General features: G+C 41.8%; 1 protein-coding gene and 2 long non-coding RNA genes across 5 annotated transcripts in view; all 3 read left to right on the top strand.

The window, feature by feature from the left end:
- The first annotated feature begins 405 nt into the window (after positions 1-405).
- Positions 406-2,599, top strand: LOC122072830 (phospholipase A(1) DAD1, chloroplastic-like). The gene has a single exon (XM_042637257.1). It carries the CDS (start codon positions 968-970, stop codon positions 2,171-2,173), a length of 1,206 nt encoding a protein of 401 aa, XP_042493191.1. The 5' UTR covers positions 406-967; the 3' UTR covers positions 2,174-2,599.
- Positions 2,600-11,537: 8,938 nt separating this feature from the next.
- On the top strand, positions 11,538-17,640 carry LOC122073548. The gene is made up of 2 exons (XR_006138822.1): positions 11,538-12,208; positions 12,579-17,640. It is a non-coding gene; the product is annotated as an uncharacterized LOC122073548 (long non-coding RNA).
- Positions 17,641-19,080: 1,440 nt separating this feature from the next.
- Positions 19,081-21,346, top strand: part of LOC122074925 — a 6,756-nt gene continuing 4,490 nt past the window's right edge. For 2 of the 3 annotated variants that reach the window (XR_006139094.1, XR_006139093.1), the window contains exon 1: positions 20,184-20,549. This is a non-coding gene — a long non-coding RNA (uncharacterized LOC122074925). The other variant, XR_006139095.1, reaches the window with a different exon arrangement.

Below are 21,346 nucleotides of genomic sequence, written 5' to 3'. Positions count from 1 at the left end.
TTTTTGTAGACCACAGTTCACCAATTGTGCTAAGCAATTATTAAAAATAGCAGCCAAGGAAGCTCTTTGTTCGATTGTAAGAAGGTTGTCGATCAGAGAATAGAGAGAGAGAGAGAGAGAGAGAGAGAGAGAGAGAGAGGAGAGAGTTCAAATTTGTCTCTTGTATTGAGATAAATGAATGATCGATTTGACTCGATTTAAGAGCTCCTAAATCTGTTTTAGTGTTAGTATATTTTCTCTTGAGATCTATATTGTCTACCTCAACATTGTCACTTGTTGCCTTATGCAGGTAGATCAACACGAGAAAATAGCAAGATGATGAATTACAGAGGATTTAAATCGATAGAAGGATCTATATGGTCTATTTTATCACGACCGAAACTCGACATGTAGATTCTGAAGATTTTAAGCAATCGTCACCCTGGGCGGTACTAAGCCCCACCATGTGTACGTGGTACGGTTTATCCTACTCGGTCGGAAAGTTATGTCCACTCGTTTTGGCTGATGGGCTGAGTCAAACTCCTCCATTACATCCTGGACTCCTCCCCACTCTTCACCGTTCACTGGCCCATTTCCTTCCATGGTGGGCCTCCTGATGCGGCCCTCATCTCTCTCTCCACCTTCGTCACTTCATCCATGATACAAAGGGCCCAGTGCCGTTTTTCCAGTTATGAACGACTCACAGTTACAGCTTTCAACTCCCGTCTTCATCAATCTTATGTTTATGTACCTACCCCATCATCGTAATTCTTAGGGTAACTCCCTCTAACTCTTACAGCACTGTCCGTTCCCCCACCCTCTCTCTCTCTCTCTCTAGTCCTCTTCTATAAATAGGAAATGGCACCAACATACATAAGACAAATATCACTCAAGAGAGTGATACTTAGAGCTTGATTCCTTGCTTCCTCACTCCTCACTAGGACGGTGTGTGGTGTAGGTAAATACTTCAAAAATATCCTATATTATAATGAAGCTCTGCATCAGCACGGTCCGTCCCTGCACCTTCCCAACACCCAAATGCGTGTCCTTCTCTGTACGGTGCAGTACCGCAAGGCCCGTCACGCAAATGCCCAAACCGGCTAGGCTTGGCAAAAGGTGGACAGAGTACCAAGGGGTCCAAAACTGGCAGGGCTTGCTTGACCCACTCGACGATGACCTACGTAACGAGATCATCCGCTACGGCAAGTTCGTAGAGGCCACTTATAAAGCCTTCGACTTCGACCCTTCTTCTCCTTCTTACGCCACGTGCCGGTTCCCCAAACTCTCTCTCTTCGACCACTGTGGTCTCCCCAGCACCGGTTACCGGCTCACCAAGAACCTGCACGCCACGTCTGGGGTTCGGCTGCCACGTTGGATCGACAAGGCTCCCAACTGGATGTCCAACAGGACCAGCTGGATTGGTTATGTGGCGGTCTGTCAGGACCAAGACGAGATAGCCCGGCTTGGCCGTCGTGACGTGGTGGTCGCCTATAGAGGGACTGCTACTTGTCTGGAGTGGCTTGAGAATCTACGTTCCACGTTGACACAACTCCCTGATACAACCAATGTGGGCCTCCACGATGAGCCCGAGCCCATGGTGGGGAGGGGATTTCTTAACCTCTATATGTCCGGAACCGCAGAGTACCGTAGCTTGCGGGACGAGGTGAGGGTAGAGATTGGTCGTCTCATCCAATCCTACGGCGACGAGCCTCTCAGCTTAACCATCACCGGACACAGCCTAGGTGCGGCACTTGCGACTATTACTGCCTACGATATAACCACCACCTTCCGTCATCCACCGTTGGTGACAGTCATCTCCTTTGGCGCCCCACGTGTTGGTAACCGTAGCTTCAAATGCCACGTGGAAAAATCAGGAAGCAAGATACTACGTATAGTAAACTCAGAAGACCTCATCACAAAAGTCCCCGGCTTTGTCATCGATGAGGTGTCAAGCAGAGATGCCATCCAAGTGGCAAGATTCCCAAGCTGGTTACAGACACAATGGGTTTATGCTGACGTGGGCACGGAGCTCCGAGTCAGCAGCAGAGATTCGCCATATTTGAGTGGACCCACAGCCAATGTTGCCACATGTCACGAGCTGGATACTTATCTCCACTTGGTAAATGGCTTCGTGAGCTCACAGTGCCCGTTTCGGACAACACAACAGCCACCGATCACAAAGTTAGTTGGGTAAAGGTCAAGGATGCGTATTGTTATCCTTTAAAAAATGGACACCAATTGTCTTATACCAGAAGGCTAATATGCACCCAAGGCGTTGACTACAAATAGTCTTCCATGCGGCAGCAGAAGCCGAAGCTCTAAAATCCGGGCTCCACGTAATGAGGCGAATTCTTTGAAGATGAAATGACATGACTAACCCTACTTCGTCTTTTTATTTTTGTCAAGTGCCATTCCGCCGCCGACCAATTTTGGGAAAGGGAATGACCAACTCCAGCATCGTCGATCTTGGTGTCTCTTATCTTTATTTTGAGGAGCTGAGGACCGAAAAGGAATCATCTGTTTTAAGCGATTGGATTTTGTACACAAAATTTGTTGGGTTTTCTTTTCCGCCACTTTGTCTGGTGAATTAAAATACTTCACCATTGGCCACATGATAATTCATGAGTTTGTTCATATAATAGATAGCCAAGTAAACATCTCATTGTTATAATTCAGCTTAAAATAAATAGAAAAAATAGTTAAAATTATAAAAAAATTCCTTTTTTTTTTTTTTTTTTTTTTTATGAGAGAGAGAATCAGAGTTCAAGCAACTTTTTTTTACATATACTTTGGATTAAAATGTGGCTATTGAGATGTATCTGGGATTTTCTATCACATGGATTAACTCATGTATCGTCAAATAGCAAATAATGAAACATTATATTTCATTACACCTAGTAATGCCTAGGACCCAAATTTGTTTTAAAGGCAAATCAATTTTTTTTTGTTACAATATATAATCTGATTAAAAGATGATTCAAAATAACTTAATTAATTAAATTAAATATGTTGACTTTATTTAAATGGGGCTATGATAAGTATCTTTTGCAGTAAAATAAATAAATAAATAAATACATATCTAAAACCAAATAACCTTTCCCTTGTTATGGTCTAAAAAGTCTGAAGACCAAGTGCCTTTTTCTTTTACTTTTTGGGTGAACGTTATGGGAGCATGATGGTGACGATCAATACCTCAGTTACATAGACCACGCACCCTGCCGTTAAATTTTTTTTCCCGGGAGTGTAGCTCCTACATCATCACCTTTGTGTCTATCTCCTTCTCCCTGTAAAATGGTATACTTGTTCCCTATGGATTGAACCATATAAAGAACACTGATTCAGTCTTGTACAGGTGTCGGAGCTATGCTTCCAGACAAAAACATCTTCCCAGTGTAAATATCTTTGTTTTGGTTCAAAGAATGTATAATCCTAACTCCCAAGTAAAGAGAAAGGACAAATCAAGGTCCCTGTAGATGGAAAGAGACTGAAAGAGACCTTAGATCAGTCCATTCGTTTTTAACTTTTGGTTGTCTAGATGAACCTAATATAAGAAGAAAACAGATTGGACTAACTCTTTGATTTCATTACAGTTAGTTCTAGTTTACCATTAATCCTTAATACAGACGATCGAAGAGCCAGTCTAGGATTTTAGTCATCTTGATATTTCCTGGGATTGTCTAAATGAACCTAATCTAACCTGTGGATTAAGAAGTAAATTAAAAAAAAAAAAATGAAAAAGTCAAGAAATCCACTCAAACCCTTTGATTCTATCACTAATTAATGTTTGTTAACAAATCCTAAATAGTGATAATCCCGAGGGTGTAACTCGGTTGGCAAAGGAGTGTGCCTAAATCTACATGCATCCTAAGTTCGACTCCCCGTAGACCCTTGGGGCTAGCCCCACAGTTTCTGTGGTTCTCATAAGATTCGATGCTTACATGATGTGCGTGTTAGGGAGAATTGTCGGGCCGAAGGTCTGGACACCCTCATTAGGAAAAAAAAAAAAGTGAAAAAGAGCCATCTATAGAGTTGGAATGAGGCTGAAGTAGACCTCACTTCAATCACTCGATTCATGTTCCTGAGATTGTCTAGATTAACCTAATGATCTACACTTCAAATCAAATGATCATATAGAAGTTTCTTAATCTAATTTTTCTATCAAATCCAAGCATAAACTTTGATGCTGGCAATTGCTGAATCTACTGTGTTTTTATTTCCAAATTATTTGTAAAGTTCATGTAATGGAAGGGTCATAGATTTCAAATTCTTCTATGAGTTACACAAGTCAAATGGCTGCTACAACCACAGTCCCCAGTTCACACTCACAATCCCCCAAAGCTAACTAGTGGGGTTGGTCTAATTCCACAACAAAAAATGTGTTTTTCTTTTGAGAGATACATGTACGTCTTCATGAATTGCAAGAGAGGTCTCATTTTTAGCATGCAAATGATTGAAATCTACCCCTAGAAAACGATATCATCAGCTCATTAAGTCAAAGATACTGATTTGGTTTGAGGGAAAGGGGCCAATCAGAAACACAAAGTTGGAGTAAAAAATACTTCAACTGCAATTGGAGTTGACTATAGAAAAGACCTGATATTGACCATTCAAATTAATTTCGTCCTTTAGTGCAGTCTACATTAACCCAAGGAACAACAAGCATGGCATGGGGAGTTAACTGAGAGAAAATACTCTTGATGGGGATATCAAAGTGTACAGGCGCAAGAAGAAGAAGAAGAAGAAGCAGCCATCTTTGTGGCTGGAAGAATAGAAAGAAGAAGATCTTGTGGGCTCCAAGCTCGATCCAGATTTTAGAAGATCTTAGAAGATTTCAGAAGATCTTGTGGGTCCCAAGATCGATCCAGTTTTTTAGAAGATTTTGTGGATTCCACCAAATCTTATTTGGTCCCAAGATCGATCCAGATTTTTAGAAGATCTTGGAAGATTTTGTGGACCCCACCAAATCTTATTTGATTCTAGTACTTTGCTTTAAATCTAGTGATACTTGATTGTCTTACACAATTAGGAAACTAGGATTTCTTTATATTGATCTATTAGGTAGTTTTTATTTCATGAAATTGAGTTTCTAAGTATCTTTTTATTTTTGGAAGTTTACTCTCTTTAAGTGTAAGGCAATTGGCCATTGTTCATGTTCAATTTAATGAAGAATATTGAAAAGAAGAATAAACCCTCAAACCCCTCACGGTTCTCTCTCTCTCTCTTTCTCTCATCTTTCTCTCTCGCCTCTTTCCTCCCTTACTCTCTCGGCTCTCTCTTCTCTGAATCTTCTTGTCTCGCCTCCCTCTCTTTCTTTTGTCTTATTGTTTTTTTTTTCTGCTGCTGTGTTATACTGCTGCACCTGCTGCTGCGTTATACTGCTGCACTTGCTACTGCGTTATACTGCTGCACCTGCTGCTGCGTTATTACTGCTGCACCTGCTGCTGTTATTACTGTTGCACCTGCTGCCTTACCCCACTGCTGCTGCAACATAATTCTGCCGGTACAAAACTGCTCTGTTGCAACTGCTGCCTCTACCTCACTGCTGCTGCTACGTACTACTGCCATTACAATACTGCTGCCGCTGCACACTGCTGCCTTTACATCACTGCTGCTACTCACTCTTTACAATTGGCTGGGTGTATCTTCTTCAACAAAAAGTGGACTACAACCTCTTTATTTTGGAGAACCTAGATTTCTTCTTGTCTCCTCAGATCTGAATAACAGTGTGGTAAAGTACTAAACTAAATCCTCCCCACCTCCCTAAATCCCTATTACATATATTGCAACCCATTGACGTTGAAGTCTGCCCTTGCCCTTTGTTTATGCCTATTTTATCGATTGTTGCATATCTAATTTGGGTGTCTAGATGGATTTGTGCTGAACCTAATATTCATATGTCGTTTGTTCCCTTCCCCATGTCCCCACTTGAAACTTGAGTAAGAATTTATGTGTTTTTCCGTCTAGATTAATATTGCTTTTTGGTTACTTTGTTTATTAGTCTCGCTTTATCTTGCATGCTTAATCGTGTTTGCTGAGATTCTTTGGTCTTATTTACCTAAGCCCCTTGAGTTAACCTACCTAGTTAGTTAATCTTGTAGGAGACCTAGTCATCTAGGAACCCCTCCTACATCATCTTGGTATCAGAGCATGGTTTTGTCTAGGTTGAGGGTAATTAAGTACTGTTGTCCCTTGTTTACATGTCTTATCTTTTGAGGTCTAGTCTCCGTCACCATTTGTCCATGGTCGAATTTGAGCTAAGAGAGCGATACCATAGATTAGAGGACACCCTTTTCTTTCTTAAATTGGCGGGGCCAAATAGCATTGGACGTTATTCCCTCCAAAAGCATATACTCGAGAGGGAGATTTCTGACCTCAAGATTGAAAGGGCTAACTACTTATCTCAATTGGAGATCCTGAGTAGACCTTGAGTCTTTGGTGGCAACCGTACCTTTGGCTGCCCATCTCCTTATGTCCATTCGTAATGGTAGAGCATACCAGGATATGTCTGTCCCTCCTAGCACCGCCACTCAGTTGGAGCAATTGGATGAATTCATGAAAGCCGTTCAAACCATATATGAAACACAAGCTATCCATCTCCAAGCCCTTACCAATAAGTTGGCTGCCCTCGAGACAAGTGCCCAAACCCCTGATGGACGGCAAGGCCGTAACATAACTGGCACTGAACCTAGGGGCAGAGGTCCTAACCCTGAGGAAGAAAACGAAAATAACCAGACTAACGGTTATGACCAGATAGGGGATAACTTCCAAGGACTAAGGCGTGGTAGGGATCAGGGTAGGGGTCGAGGCCCACCGCCAAGACGCCAAACCCAATATGGAGATGATGAGGGCTATGAGCACCATGATAGGGGCTTTGATGTCAGATGGATGATTAAGGTAGATGCCCCTACCTACGATGGTCAAATTGATGCTAGGATCCTTCTGGATTGGATCAAGCAGATGGATAGGTACTTCGATTTTTATGATATGCCAGAGGAAGTCTGCTACCGGTTTGCTAAGTTCAAGCTTATTGGAGTTGCCCAGGACTTCTGGACAGACCTAGAGTACTAGGAGGACCACCTAGGACTTGAGCCAATCACCACCTGGGTAGAGATGCAAGAGCTGCTCAAGAGGGAATTTTTGCCTATCACTTATAGGCTCGAGTTGTTGAATGAAATGAATACCCTGAAGCAGGGGAAGTTGACTGTGACCGAGTACATGAGCAAGTTCAATGAATTAAAAATTAGAAGCCGTATTAGGGAGGATGTTGAGCAGACACTATCCAGATTCCTTACCGGGCTCAACTCCGAAATTCAGTCTCGTATGGCACCCCACCTAGTGCGAGACATTCCACAGGCCTTCAGGATAGCCCTTGAGGTGAAATCCTCCATGAGAACTTATTCTCAGAGGAAGAGCTTCCAAGCTGGAGAGTCCTAATTTAGAAAACCACCCCAAGGCTCAACTGGATTCCCAAAACCCCCTGCTACACCACAGCGTCAATTTAACAAGGGTAAAGGAATTTTGGGAGAAGCACCCAAGAGTAGCGGGCAACAACAGTGCTTCAAGTGTCATGGGTTTGGTCACTTCTCTCGAGAGTGTCCCAATAGGAATCTTTATGTAGGAGAGCAGACCCCTGAGGAAAGTAACCAAGAGGGTTTTCAGGACCATGAGTATGAGGACCATAGGCCAGATGAGACCATATCTGATGAGGACACCGAGGAGGCCGGTGACCTCAAGCTCAGCATTGTGCGTTGCATGGTCTCACAACCTAAGAATAGCGACGATTGACGACGAACTAATATTTTCATCACCTACACATGTCATCAAGGCAAGAACTGCAGCGTCGCTATAGACAGCGGGAGTTACATGAATGTGGTCGCCAAGAGCGCTGTTGCTCGAATGGGCCTCAAACCTGAAACCCACCCCAAGCCTTACAAGGTTGCCTGGGTTGATCAATCCACCATTCCCGTAAATCTGAGGTGTCTAGTTCCCCTACACTTTGCAGGATATGAGGATCGAGTGTGGTGTGATGTCCTAGAGATGGATGTTGCCCACATCATTCTAGGTAGGCCCTGGTTATATGACCGGGATGTCACCAATTACGGGAAGTCTAACACCTATGTCTTTGAGTTCAAAGGGAAAAAGATCAGACTGACACCCAGTCCCCCTAGGGAAGTTAAGGTTCCAGAACACAAGGGAAGTACATCCAAACACGCCCCCACCAAAACACTCAACATTTTAAATCAACAACAATTTGAAGGAGAGTGTCACGAGTCAGGGGTGATTTATGCTCTAGTTGCCGTACAGAGTAATACCGATAGGTCACGCTTATTCACTGAGGCTCCTAGAGAAGTGCAACCCTTGTTGAGGAAATTCGAGAGGCTATTCCCTGAGGAACTACCTGATGAGTTACCGCCCATGCGTGACATCCAACACGCTATTGACTTAGTTCCAGGATCCTCTCTCCCGAACTTACCCCATTACCGAATGAATCCCAAAGAACACGCCGAACTCAAACGGCAAGTGGATGAACTGTTGCAAAAGGGATTCATTAGGGAAAGCCTTAGCCCGTGTGCTGTACCTGCCTTGCTCACGCCAAAGAAAGATGGCACCTGGCGTATGTGTGTTGATAGTAGGGCCATCAATAAGATCACCATCAAGTATAGGTTCCCTATCCCTAGGCTTGATGACATGTTGGATATGATGGCCAACTCTTCGATCTTTTCGAAGATTGATCTCAAGAGCGGGTACCACCAGATTAGGGTCAGGCCTGGAGATGAGTGGAAGACAGCCTTCAAGACGAAGGATGGCCTCTTTGAGTGGTTAGTCATGCCTTTTGGCTTGTCAAATGCACCTAGCACCTTCATGAGGGTAATGAATCAAGTGCTTCAACCATTCATTGGCAAGTTCCTTGTGGTTTACTTTGATGACATCCTCATCTATAGTAAGACCCCGTCTTCCCACTTGGATCACTTACAGAAGGTTTTTCATGTGCTCTTACAAGAGAAACTTTTTGTCAACCTCAAGAAGTGCACCTTCATGAGTGATCAAGTCATCTTCCTGGGATTTGTTGTGTCAACTCAGGGAGTATCTGCTGACCCTGAGAAAGTGAGAGCGATTGTGGAGTGGCCTGAACCAACTAACATTCATGAAGTACGAAGCTTTCATGGTTTAGCCACTTTCTACAGAAGGTTCATCTACCGGTTTAGTTCCATTATGTCTCCTATCACCGATTGCATGAAAAAGAAGGAGTTTCAATGGACTAAGAGTGCTACGAAGGCCTTTAGTGAGATTAAAAAACTTATGACTGAAGCTCCAGTCCTGCGCCTCCCAGATTTCTCTAAGGTCTTCGAAGTTAACTGTGATGCATCTGGTATTGGGATAGGTGGTGTCCTAGGACAAGAGGGCCACCCTGTTGCCTATTTTAGTGAGAAGCTTAATGAAGCTAGGCAATGATATTCTACATACGACAAGGAATTCTATGCGGTTGTCCAATCATTGCGCTATTGGCGACATTACCTTTTACCGCAAGAATTCGTACTATTCTCTGACCACCAAGCTCTGAGGTACCTTAGTGCCCTAAAGAAACTCAATCAGAGACATACCAAATGGGTTGAGTTCCTCCAAGAGTACACTTTTGTACTCAAGCACAGGCCTGGTGTCAAGAATACTGCTGCAGATGCACTGAGCCGGGTGAACATGTTCCTCAGTCGCACCAATGCTAAGAGTCGGGCTAGTGTGCTACTCCAAGCAATGAGTGTAGAGGTTGTAGGGTTCGAGCGAGTCAAGGACCAATACCCCACCTGTCCTGATTTTAATGAGCCGTTCACTTCCTTGAGTGAAGGCAAACCAGTCAACCGCTCGGACTACCTACTTAGGGAGGGCTTTCTTTTTAAAGGAAGCAAGTTGTGCATTCCCAGAACTTCACTCCGAGATTTCTTGATCTGGGAATTGCATGCTGGGGGAGTCGCTGGCCACTTCGGTCGCGATAAGACCATCACCCTCGTTGAGGATCGATTCTTTTGGCCAGGACTGAAGAGGGATGTTACTAGAGTTGTGGGTTAGTGCAAGACATGCCAGACCGCCAAATAACAAAAGCAAAACACGGGTTTGTACACTCCCCTACCCGTTCCCCACTCCCCTTGGCAGGACCTTAGCATGGACTTTGTGCTTGGTCTACCAAGAACTTCGAGAGGCCACGATTCTGTTTATGTGGTTGTTGACCGCTTCTCGAAGATGGCCCATTTTATCCCATGCTCTAAGACCTCCGATGCATCCATAGTAGCCAAACTTTTCTTTAGTGAGGTTGTCAAGTACCATGGGTTACCCCTCACCATAGTGTCCGATAGGGATGTTAAGTTTACTAGTCATTTTTGGAGGACCCTATGGCGGATGATGGGAACAAAACTCCGTTTCTCCTCAGCTTTCCACCCTCAGACCGATGGCCAAACCGAGGTTGTCAATAGGAGCTTAGGGAATTTATTGCGTTGCCTCATAGGAGAACACCTTACCAGTTGGGATCGGGTCCTTAGCCAGGCCGAGTTTGCATATAACAGTTCTAAGAACCGTACCACTGGTCTGTCCCCCTTTGAGATCTGTTCAGGATACCAACCTCGGGCACCCATAGACCTTATCCCAGTCGTGTCTAGTTTTAGGACCTCCCAGTCAGCCGAATCTTTTGCTCAGCATATACATGATTTGCATGCAGGTATAAGGAGACAGATAACACTGAGCAATGAGCAATACAAATCGAAGGCAGATGTGCTCAGAAGGCTACAAGAGTTTCAAGAGGGTGATATGGTGATGGTAAGAATCAAGTCACAACGTTTTGTTAGGGGAAAAGCGAGCAAGCTACATGCTCATAGCACAGGTCCGTTCAAGGTACTCAAGAGGATAGGTGCCAATGCGTATGTTCTTGACCTTCCAGCCAGTATGGAGATCAACAATATTTTCAATGTTGAAGACCTAGTCCCATACCATGGTACCTCTACCTTCACCTCTTTTTATCCTGATGACCTTGAAGATTTCCCTTTCAACATTGATGAGACTTCTGAGCCGAGCCAACCACTTCCCCCCACCTCATTACCACCTGTGCCTAAGGTCACGAGGAGAACTGAAGAAATTGGGGAAATCCTTGATGAGAGGATTGTGTCCACACACACTGGAGGTTCTAGAGAGTTCTTGGTTAAGTGGCATGGACGTCCGGAAATTGACAACACCTGGATCACAATGCAAGAAGTCCAACAACTCAACCCAGACCTATTTGAGTATTACATGAGCATTAATTCACCAGAGGTGAATTCTTCCAAGCCGGGGAGAGTTGATGGGGACATCAAAGTGTACAGGCGCAAGAAAAAGAAGAAGCAGCCATCTTTGTGGCTGGAAGAATAGAAAGAAGAAGATCTTGTGGGCCCCAAGCTCGATCCAGATTTTAGAAGATCTTAGAAGATTTTATGGATCCCACCAAATCTTATTTGGTCCCAAGATCGATCCAGATTTTTAGAAGATCTTGGAAGATTTTGTGGACCCCACCAAATCTTATTTGATTCTAGTACTTTGCTTTAAATCTAGTGATATTTGATTGTCTTACACAATTAGGAAACTAGGATTTCTTTATATTGATCTATTAGGTAGTTTTTATTTCATGCAATTGAGTTTCTAAGTATCTTTTTATTTTTGGAAGTTTACTCTCTTTAAGTGTAAGGCAATTGGCCATTGTTCATGTTCAATTAATGAAGAATATTGAAAAGAAGAATAAACCCTCAAACCCCTCACGATTCTCTCTCTCTCTCGTTCTCTCATCTTTCTCTCTCGCCTCTTTCCTCCCTTACTCTCTCGGCTCTCTCTTCTCTCAATCTTCTTGTCTCGCCTCCCTCTCTTTCTTTTCAGTCTTATCAATTTTTTTTTCTGCTGCTGTGTTGTTAATACTGCACCTGCTACCTTGCCTCATTGCTGCTGCAACACATTACTGGAGTTACAAAATTGCTGCCGCTGCACCTGCTACCTTACCTCACTGCTGCTGCAACATATTCCTGCTGTTATAAACTTGTTGCTGCAACATATTTCTGCCGGTACAAAACTGCACTGCTGCACACTGCTGCCTTTACACCACTGCTGCTACTCTCTCTACAATTAGCTGGATGTATCTTCTTCAACAAAAGGTGGAATACAACCTCTTTATTTTGGAGAACCTGGATTTCTTCTTCTCTCCTCAGATCTGAATAACAGTGTGGTAAAGTACTAAACTAAATCCTCCCCACCTCCCTAAATCCCTATTACATATATTGCAACCCATTGACGTTGAAGTCTGCCCTTGCCCTTTGTTTATGCCTATTTTATCGATTGTTGCATATCTAATTTGGGTGTCTAGATGGATTTGTGCTGAACCTAATATTCATATGTCGTTTGTTCCCTTCCCCATGTCCCCACTTGAAACTTGAGTAAGAATTTATGTGTTTTTTCGTCTAGATTAATATTGCTTTTTGGTTACTTTGTTTATTAGTCTCGCTTTATCGTGCATGCTTAATCGTGTTTGCTGAGATTCTTTGGTCTTATTTACCTAAGCCCCTTGAGTTAACCTACCTAGTTAGTTAATCTTGTAGGAGACCTAGTCATCTAGGAACCCCTCCTACATCAACTCTTCAAGAGGAAATTCCAAAGAATATGGGAGAGCCACACGGTATAATAGTCTGTGTGTTGAAGAAATCTCTCCAGCCATGGCAATGTAATCAAAGTAATCAAAGTAATCAAGAAACTGAAGTTACCAAGGAAGAACTGGATTGGTGTGTTGGTTTCCTTCAAGCTCATAATCAAAGTAAGGAAGAACTGGCTTGGTAACAGTTTCCTTCAATCTCATAATACAAACTGGCAGAACACTATGAATTATCTGGTCGTATTGTATTGATGATCTAATTGTTTGGAGGTGTTATGTGATACAATATCTTTTCCCATTTGGGAAGTCTATACTGTTATTTGATATAGTATCCTTCCTCACTTGGGAAGTCTATATTTTCTATCTCGTATATATGGGAGTATTATGGCATGTGATATCCCAGCTCAATGCAATCTTTTCTTACCTATTGTATACATTGATTGTGATTCTATTGTTGTATTCTATATACTCCAATTGGAGAATGATTAGTATATAAAATACCATTAACATTAGCATGGTATCAGAGCCATCCGCTCACGTCTAATACAAAAGAGAAAAGAAAACCCTAATTTCTTCTCTCCCATGGTTGCTACCGATCCAGTTGCCTTTGGTTCTCAAGTCACACCGATTGCAAGGCCCTTGTCGTGCCCGCTATCCTTGCCTCCACCCCTTCTCTACACTCTGCCCACCATTACCTTTTTTTAAGTCGAATCCCACAAACTTTCTCCTTTGGAGCACCCAGCTCACACCATTCCTTCTTGGCCAGCATCTTCTTCACTTTCTTGATGGCATGTACCCGTGTCCCAGCGATCTCATTACTAATGCCCAATGGCAGGAATAAGATGCCAATTTTATGAGTCTTCTCATTGCTTCCCTCTCTGAGGATGTCTTACCTCTCATCATTGATAAGACAACGAGCAAGGAGATATGAGACTCGCTTGGTGCTACATATGGCTCCACCTTTGCAACACAACTCATGAATTTTCATCTCAGCCTTCAGAACCTTCCAACAGAAGCCTAACGGATCCATCTCTGCCCTTCTCCAGCTTTCCAAGTCCATTGCAGATGAACTAGTTGCTGCCCGTCACCCTCTCTCCACTATAGACTTTAATCTCCATGCCTATCGTTCTTTAAGCACTAGTCTGTAGGACATTGTTCTAACCCTACTATGCTGTGAAATTCAATTGTCGTATATTGATCTCAGAAGCTTGCTCACCAGTCATGAATTTCTCAAGCACAATTCTCTCAACAAGTTGACCATCATTGACAGCTCGTCTCCTCCAATTTCTAATGCTGTTGAAAAGGATCCTACTGACTCCTTTGCATCTCAATCTTTTATTGGTAAGAGTTGTGAAAGCCATGGTGGTCGTGGCCATGGCCTTGGTGGTCGATACTCTCAATATGATGGTCGTGGCAATCAGTGGTGCACTATCTACAATCGCAACAATCACTTAGCTTAAAACTGTTGCTACCGCCTTTAGCCAACCAAACTACCCCTACTTTCAACCCATCCTGCTACTCATCTCACCTATTCCCAGATACCATACCTCCCCTTCCCCTACCATCATCTAAATCCACTACTCCTTCCCATGCCACACCCCTCTACCACCCTCACCTGTACCCCGACATGGGTGTCTCCCACCATGTCATCCCAAATATTAACTCTCCATCCTCATATGATGAGTATACTAGATTTGATTAGGTTCAGGTTGGCAATAGAAAGGGACTCTCAATTGTTCATGTAAATAATGCCACTCTTCCTTCCCCTTCATCCTCTCTCTCATTTTATTTATCTAATAGTTTGCATGTACCTTCTATTTCCAATCCTTTATTATCTATTCAGAAATTTTCTCGAGATGATAACGTTTTTTCATTCCTCTCACTTTCTTGTGAAGGATCAGGTCACCAAAGCAATAATGTTGTCTAGTCCGAGTAAAGGAGGCCTCTACACTCTCCATCACTTCTCTTGTTCTCCTCCTTCTGCTGCCATTGCTGAGCGTACCACACTTGATGGTTGGCATAGCCGTTTGGGTCATCCTCATGATCATTTACTTCGTCTTATGCTTAAAACAAATAATTTACCATACAATTCTGCACGTCTTGAGGCAAAGCTTATCAACTGTCTCTTCCAGTTTCTTATAATCGTAGTATTTTTCCTTTAGATCTTATTTATAGTGATGTTTGGGGTCCCTCCCATATTTCTTCATTATCATTGAACGACGCCATTGTCATATCAGTGAGACAGGTCTCTCCCTTTTTGCTCATGGGTCTGTTCTCCTTACCTATTGGCACTTTGCTTTTGAGACTGTAGTTTTTCTCATTAATCGGATGTCATCCAAGGTGTAGTTTAACCTGTTTCCAGTTAGTGAATCACAAGACCCCCAACTACTCTTTTCTTCGTGTTTTTGGGTGCCTCTGCTACCCTCTTCTTTATCCTTACAATAAGCATAAAATGGATTTTCACTCTTCTCATTGTGTCTTTGTTGGCTATAGTTCCTCTCATTCTGGTTACTGTTGCCTTGACCTCTCTTCCAATAGAATGTACGTTGCCCACCATTTGCGCTTTGATGAGTCTACATTCCCATTCACCTCAGCTTGTCTCCTTGTCTCTCCACAAATTCCATCCACAATTCTCCTTTGGATACTTGCTCCCCTACATCAACCTCTGCCACCCACCCCACTATTACCCATGCCTCCTTCCCCTGTCTCCTTACACCCCATCTAGTCGTCCCTTACCATCGCCATCGACACCTCTCCTGTGCACTCCACACCTCCCTCACCCACCATACCCTCTCCTGTCATAACCCCATCATCACCGCCTCCCCCTCCCCCACCACCACGCCCTCACCCAATGACCTTGCGCCCTCACAAAAACCAATCCCAAGCACTCACTGCCACCACCCCTAGTACTGACCCCATTTTTTTTTATAAAGGCATCTAAGTCTTTAAAATGGCGTGCTGAAATGACAAAGGAATTTAATGCCTTGGTTTGGAATGACACTTGGTCTCTTGTTCCTCGAGCCTTGGCTATAAATCTGGTTGGCTACAAGTGGGAATATAGGACCAAATGGAAGGCACATGGTCCCTTAAGCATTACATAGCTCGTCTAGTTGCCAAAGGCTTTCACTAACAACATGAACTTGATTACACATAGACCTTTAGCCCCGTGATCAATGCCACCACCATCATGTCGGTTTTGGCCATTGCTGTCTCGTAGGGTTGGTCCATTAGACACTTGGATGTCCATAATTCCTTCTTGTGCCATCTACGTGAGGAGGTTTACCTGTCTTAGCCACTGAGTTTGTTTATTCTAGCTGTCCTGATCATGTTTGCAAACAACACCAGTCCTTATATAGTATTGAATAGGCACCATGTGCATGGTTTCACAGCTTATTGCAGCTCCTGATTCTTTTGGGGTATCATGCTTCAAAAATAGACCCCTCACTGTTTATTCTCAAGATCAGCTCTCATGTTGTGTTTGCACTTGTTTACGTGGATGGCATCCTCGTGACAGATAATGATTCTACATATGTTTTCCCTTCTACTTTGGCATTTGGTAGAAGAATTCTCTATCAAGGATTTCGATGCCCTTCATTTCTTCTTAGGCATCAAAGTTCTCCCTCAATCTAAAGGACTTCAGTTGTCTCAGTCACGCTACATTACTGATCCTCTAAAAAAATATGGCATGATTGATTGCAAACTAGTGCAAACACCCATGGCTACCATATAGAAATGGACCTCTCATAGTGGGCGCTCTCCAGTATGTGACCCTCATCTATCATGATGTCGCTTTTGCGGTTTACAAGGCCTATCGGTTTATGCATGCTCCAACTAAAGATCATTGGGTGCTTATTAAATGCATCCTAAGGTATTTAAAGTAGACCTTCGATCATGGCCTCCTCCTTGAAGGGTCTTCATCTCACAAACTCAGGCTTTCTCTAATGCTGACTAGGTTGGCAATGGCAAGGATCATAAGTCTATTGGGGGTTTCTCTATCTTCCTTGGTCCGTACCTTATTTGGTGGACATCTCACAAGCAGAAAACCATTGCACGGTCCTCCACTAATGCTAAATACAAGGCACTGGCTGATGCCTCCGCTGAGCTCATTTGGTTAGAGTTTCTCTTTGTTGAGCTTGGATTCCCTCTACATGGTTCCCCTCCACTTCATGCTCGGACTAAGCATGTTGAGGTCGATTTTCATTTGTCAGGGATCGGGTTGCTAAACAACAACTATCGGTTCAATTCATCTCCACCCATGATCAGCTAGCAAACATTTTTACAAAGCCTTTGGCAGCCTCACGTTTTCAATTCTTATGGGATAAGTTGAAGATTCAAAGTTTCGATTCTCCACCTTGGGGGGTTGTGTTATTCGATACAATTTCTTTACCTACTTGGGAAGTCTATATTGTTATCCGTTACAGTATCCTTCCCCACTTGGGAAGTCTATATTCTCTATCTAGTATATATAGAAGTATTATCATATGTAATATCCCAGTTCAATGCAATCCCTTCTTACCTATTGTATAGATTGATTAATATTCTATTGTTGTACTCTATATATGCTCCAATTGGAGAATGACTAATATATGAAATACCATTAAAATTAGCAAGAGGATTGTAAGAAAAGTGAGGAGCAGATGTCTTGATAAAAGAAAAAGCAGCAAATGAGATAATTTCATAATAAATTTTGGAATTTCCACATCCAAAGTCTATTTTGGTGGTGTTGAGACATGAATAGTCCCCATAAAAAACCATCCATCTTGTTGGAAGTGTGTTCATCAAATCCAATGATCAAATAAAGTGTTTAATTTTATTTCAATCACTGTGTGGATCGAAGGGAGGAAATCCTATGTGCATCACCCCTCGAGCGGCTTGGACACCCCACTGTTAATGGATTCATGTTCATCATGGGTACAAAGAAATTTGGTCCTTATTTTATTATGTATAACATAAGCGGGTTGTGAATTATATGTAACATTTTTACATGTAATGAGCTTAACACAATTATTGTATTGATTGAAGGGCTTGTTTGGATTGGCCCATTACTGGAAGTGGTCTCCTTAATAGGTAATGGGTTCCAGCTAAATGTCATAAAATGTAAAATAATATTTAATATATGGACGTAATTGCAATTATGCCTTATTATGTGAGAGGCTTTAATTGTTTTTTATTTTTTATTTATATGGTTGGTCCTTGTTCTCAATTTATAAATTGGTATCATTAGTAGCTAATCCTAACTTTTGAAGAGAGAAAAGAGCATACAAGATCAACGAGCTTTTACAGAGGAAATTTAACCTATAGAGGAGGTATTCCGCACACCTGGGCCTTGGCCTAGCAGTTTGCAGTGCTCAATGGAGTTACTGCCTGATGATTGGTCACTTGATCAACTCCTCTCAAGTGCATTGGTGCCTGGTTTGTACTAATTTCCTTGCTTTCCAAGAAGTGTGGCCATGGGCCCATGTTGACTCCTCTATGGGTCTATGCTTGCCCTCTATGTGGGTCTACTATGTAACTTTGTAATGGCCAATAGGCCTTTGAACTTGAACACAAAACACACACACACACACACACATATAGAGAGAGAGAGAGAACACCATGACTTGTAAATCCATGGCTAACACCCATGCTTCTACTCTTCGGAACCCCTTGGCCACTACTTGTTTCAGATATACCTTGCAAGATGCTTATGGCTTTCAATGCCAACATATAACCTAGGAATCCATGACTTACCACAATAGAGTTAAATATGGAATTAAATAGAATAACACAAACAATAGATTTATTAGGGTTAAAATAGTTGTCACACATTAGCACCGGTTGATCCTCAATTGGTAAGCCTAGGTACTCAATTAATGTCATATTTCCCCTTGAAACAGTAACTATACCTATGTGAGGAGAAGTTCAAATATTTCAAATCAAATATTTGTTTATTAAACCTGAATGACCAAGGGGGACGGGGAGAAGTTTGGGCTCTATAACACTTGTCTCGATAAGTCCATATATAGTATAAAGTAATAGCAATAACTTATAGGATGCATAACTTATCACATTTCAATGAACTTCAATCACAAGAGTCAAAGAGATTGAGGAGAGCAAAAGATCGAAGACACTCAATATGCACACCAAGAGGTCCATCAAACCAAGTACTTTTCGACAACTCACATGACAAAAAAATATGTCAACTTGATTTTTAGATACATGATACAAAAGGACACATTATATCAAAGGCAAGGAAATTACTTAACCTATATCATTGAGTACCACACAACCATGTGATTGCCTCTTTCCCCCTACGAGTGAAAAAACCCCTGTCCATGGCTGTCCCCCCCATTTGTGTCTTTCGCTCGTTAGCTTACCTAGAATGACAATGTGTCTAACCCTCTCTTAAAAAAAATAAAAAAATTCCTGGATTACTGAGCAAATGATGCTAGTTGATGTTTGAACCCTAACAAGATGCAAATGATTGATTTTGGGGAAGTGTTTCCTATGGGGGAGCGTGGTCCTTGCCCGTGCATAGAACCCATTAATAGAGCATACAAAAGCGTTAGGCAGATGGTCCTTCTCGAATTTCATGGTGGTGGGATGGTCATTTCTCCCCCATATGTTTGGGCACAACCCCTATACTCCCCACATAAACCATTTTTCATATATATATATATATATATATTTGTGTGTGTGTTTTGCAAAATAAAAAATAAAAAACTCTAAATATTCAACTATTCAAATTCCCTTATCACTCTTCCACGAACAATAGATCAAATTTTTTACTTTTATGGACGGGATGGTCAATGTCGATTCCCAATCCAATTCACCGAATTTTTAAACCTTGATGTAATCCCATACTCCGGCTGATACTCTTTGAGTTGAGCTCAAAAGCAAATGGTGATACAGCTTTCCATATAACAAAAAAGAAAATGATGTACTCATGCATAGTTTTGAATGTGGTAAAACGAATCCTTTTTCGACTCTGACTCTCCCATTCCAATCGTTGCTTTTCTTTCTATTACTTTGAAATAGTTGCTGTATGAGAGCACATATGCCAACATCCCCTTTGTCTCTCTCTTCTTCTCTAATAATGGATGGAATATCTTTTCTATGTCAATTCATAAGAAAACGAGGAGAGAGAGATACACACAGGAAATGCTGACTTAGGCCACGCTCTCAAACAGAAAAAATATAGTAGCACTTCATTGGCCGTTAGGGAGAAAGGCCAAGAAGGGATGCACCAGGGGCGGTGGTGGACTTCCCCTAGAGGTAAGGCACTGGGCAGGGCCGCAGGAGTAAGCAATGAAACACTATAGAAGTCGAAAAGCTAACAATCAAATACGAGTGGTTTTCATTACTTTGAGGGTCCCAAAAGAAATAAAATAATTGATTGATGCCAACAGATCGAAGAAGAATTCTTCCCACCACTTCACCAACAAGAATAAGTCTATAAGAGGGTCATCCTCATCCCAGTGGAAAAGAAAGAAATAAGGAAAACGGTTGGGTGGAGGGAAGCGTGGAGGAGTTTTAAGTTTCTCAGCCTAATCTCGCCTTTTTTTCAGGTACTTCAAAAACAGTTACTCAACTCAGACCTCTTGACTTCCTTTCTTCCTTTTAATTTTTAGTTCTACCCTTCCTTTTCAATCTAGGCCTAATTCATTCCCTTTTATCTTTTGGAACTTTTTTAGTTTCTAGTAGATGCATACCCCCTCCACCCATCTCTTTTCACTCCTAATGTGAAAGGTCCTTAGAAGTGAATCTGACCTACTTAGTGATAAGATCAATGCTAGAAGGGTTTCTAATGAGTAAAAGTGCAGTCAATCCTTGAATGCCTCCCCATATAAAATTAAACAACTCAGGTGGAAGAAATCTGCTTCATGATTAGAGGGACTTATTGTTCAATCTTTATCCACCTATTATTTCTTGATATCTACAGGTAAGTTTTCTTTCTAATTTGGTTTGTCTTTGTTTCACACACTGCATTTCTTACTATGATTGTTGACTGACCTATTTTAGGGTGAGTTGTAATGAAATTACGTGAGAAGCTACCTTGTTATTGTTAATCAACTGAAATTTGAGAAACAAAAGATGACTCGACTTAAAAAAGAATTGAGAAAACTTTAAATCTTGTCTAGAATCCTTTGGATAGACTTCCATAATGTTTAACTGAATTCTAATGAACACTACTAACTAAATAAATTCAGATTTCATATTTTTGGGGTTTAATAATTTACTTTTTTATTTAGTACTTAAAATAAAAAATATGAATTTAGGAGAAAGAGAATATTAGTAAAATTACATGAATGATGCTTCCACACTGATGATGAATCTGAAGATGTAAAACACTTAAAATTCCTTGTTCAAATCAAGCTTTCAGAGCTTATCTGGATTTCTCTGTCAAATAACCATTTGCTAATTCTCAGATTTCATTTTTAAATATCCTCTGTTCTCAATTGGGTTTACACTTTAAATTCAAGATTTAAAAAAAAAAAAAAAAAAAAAAAAAATCAAATATATGTGTTTTCTCCTGCTTTAGAATGGATCTAGTACCTAATTAGGTACACTTGGATGGAACTGATCCAGTTATCTGATACTAAAGATTTGGGCCATCATCCCTCTACTTGGGTTTAGGTCCAAAATGTAATCATGTAAGGAACAAATTGGACTATCCTATAGAAAAGAAAAACACATCCCTTGTATTATGAATTTTTTTTTTTTTGGGGGGGGGGGGGG

This window comes from Macadamia integrifolia, chromosome 3 (assembly GCF_013358625.1).
Source record: "Macadamia integrifolia cultivar HAES 741 chromosome 3, SCU_Mint_v3, whole genome shotgun sequence".
NCBI classification, from domain to species: domain Eukaryota; kingdom Viridiplantae; phylum Streptophyta; class Magnoliopsida; order Proteales; family Proteaceae; genus Macadamia; species Macadamia integrifolia.
Note: the sequence above shows the minus strand (reverse complement) of the source record. Positions and strands in the feature narration are given on the sequence as shown.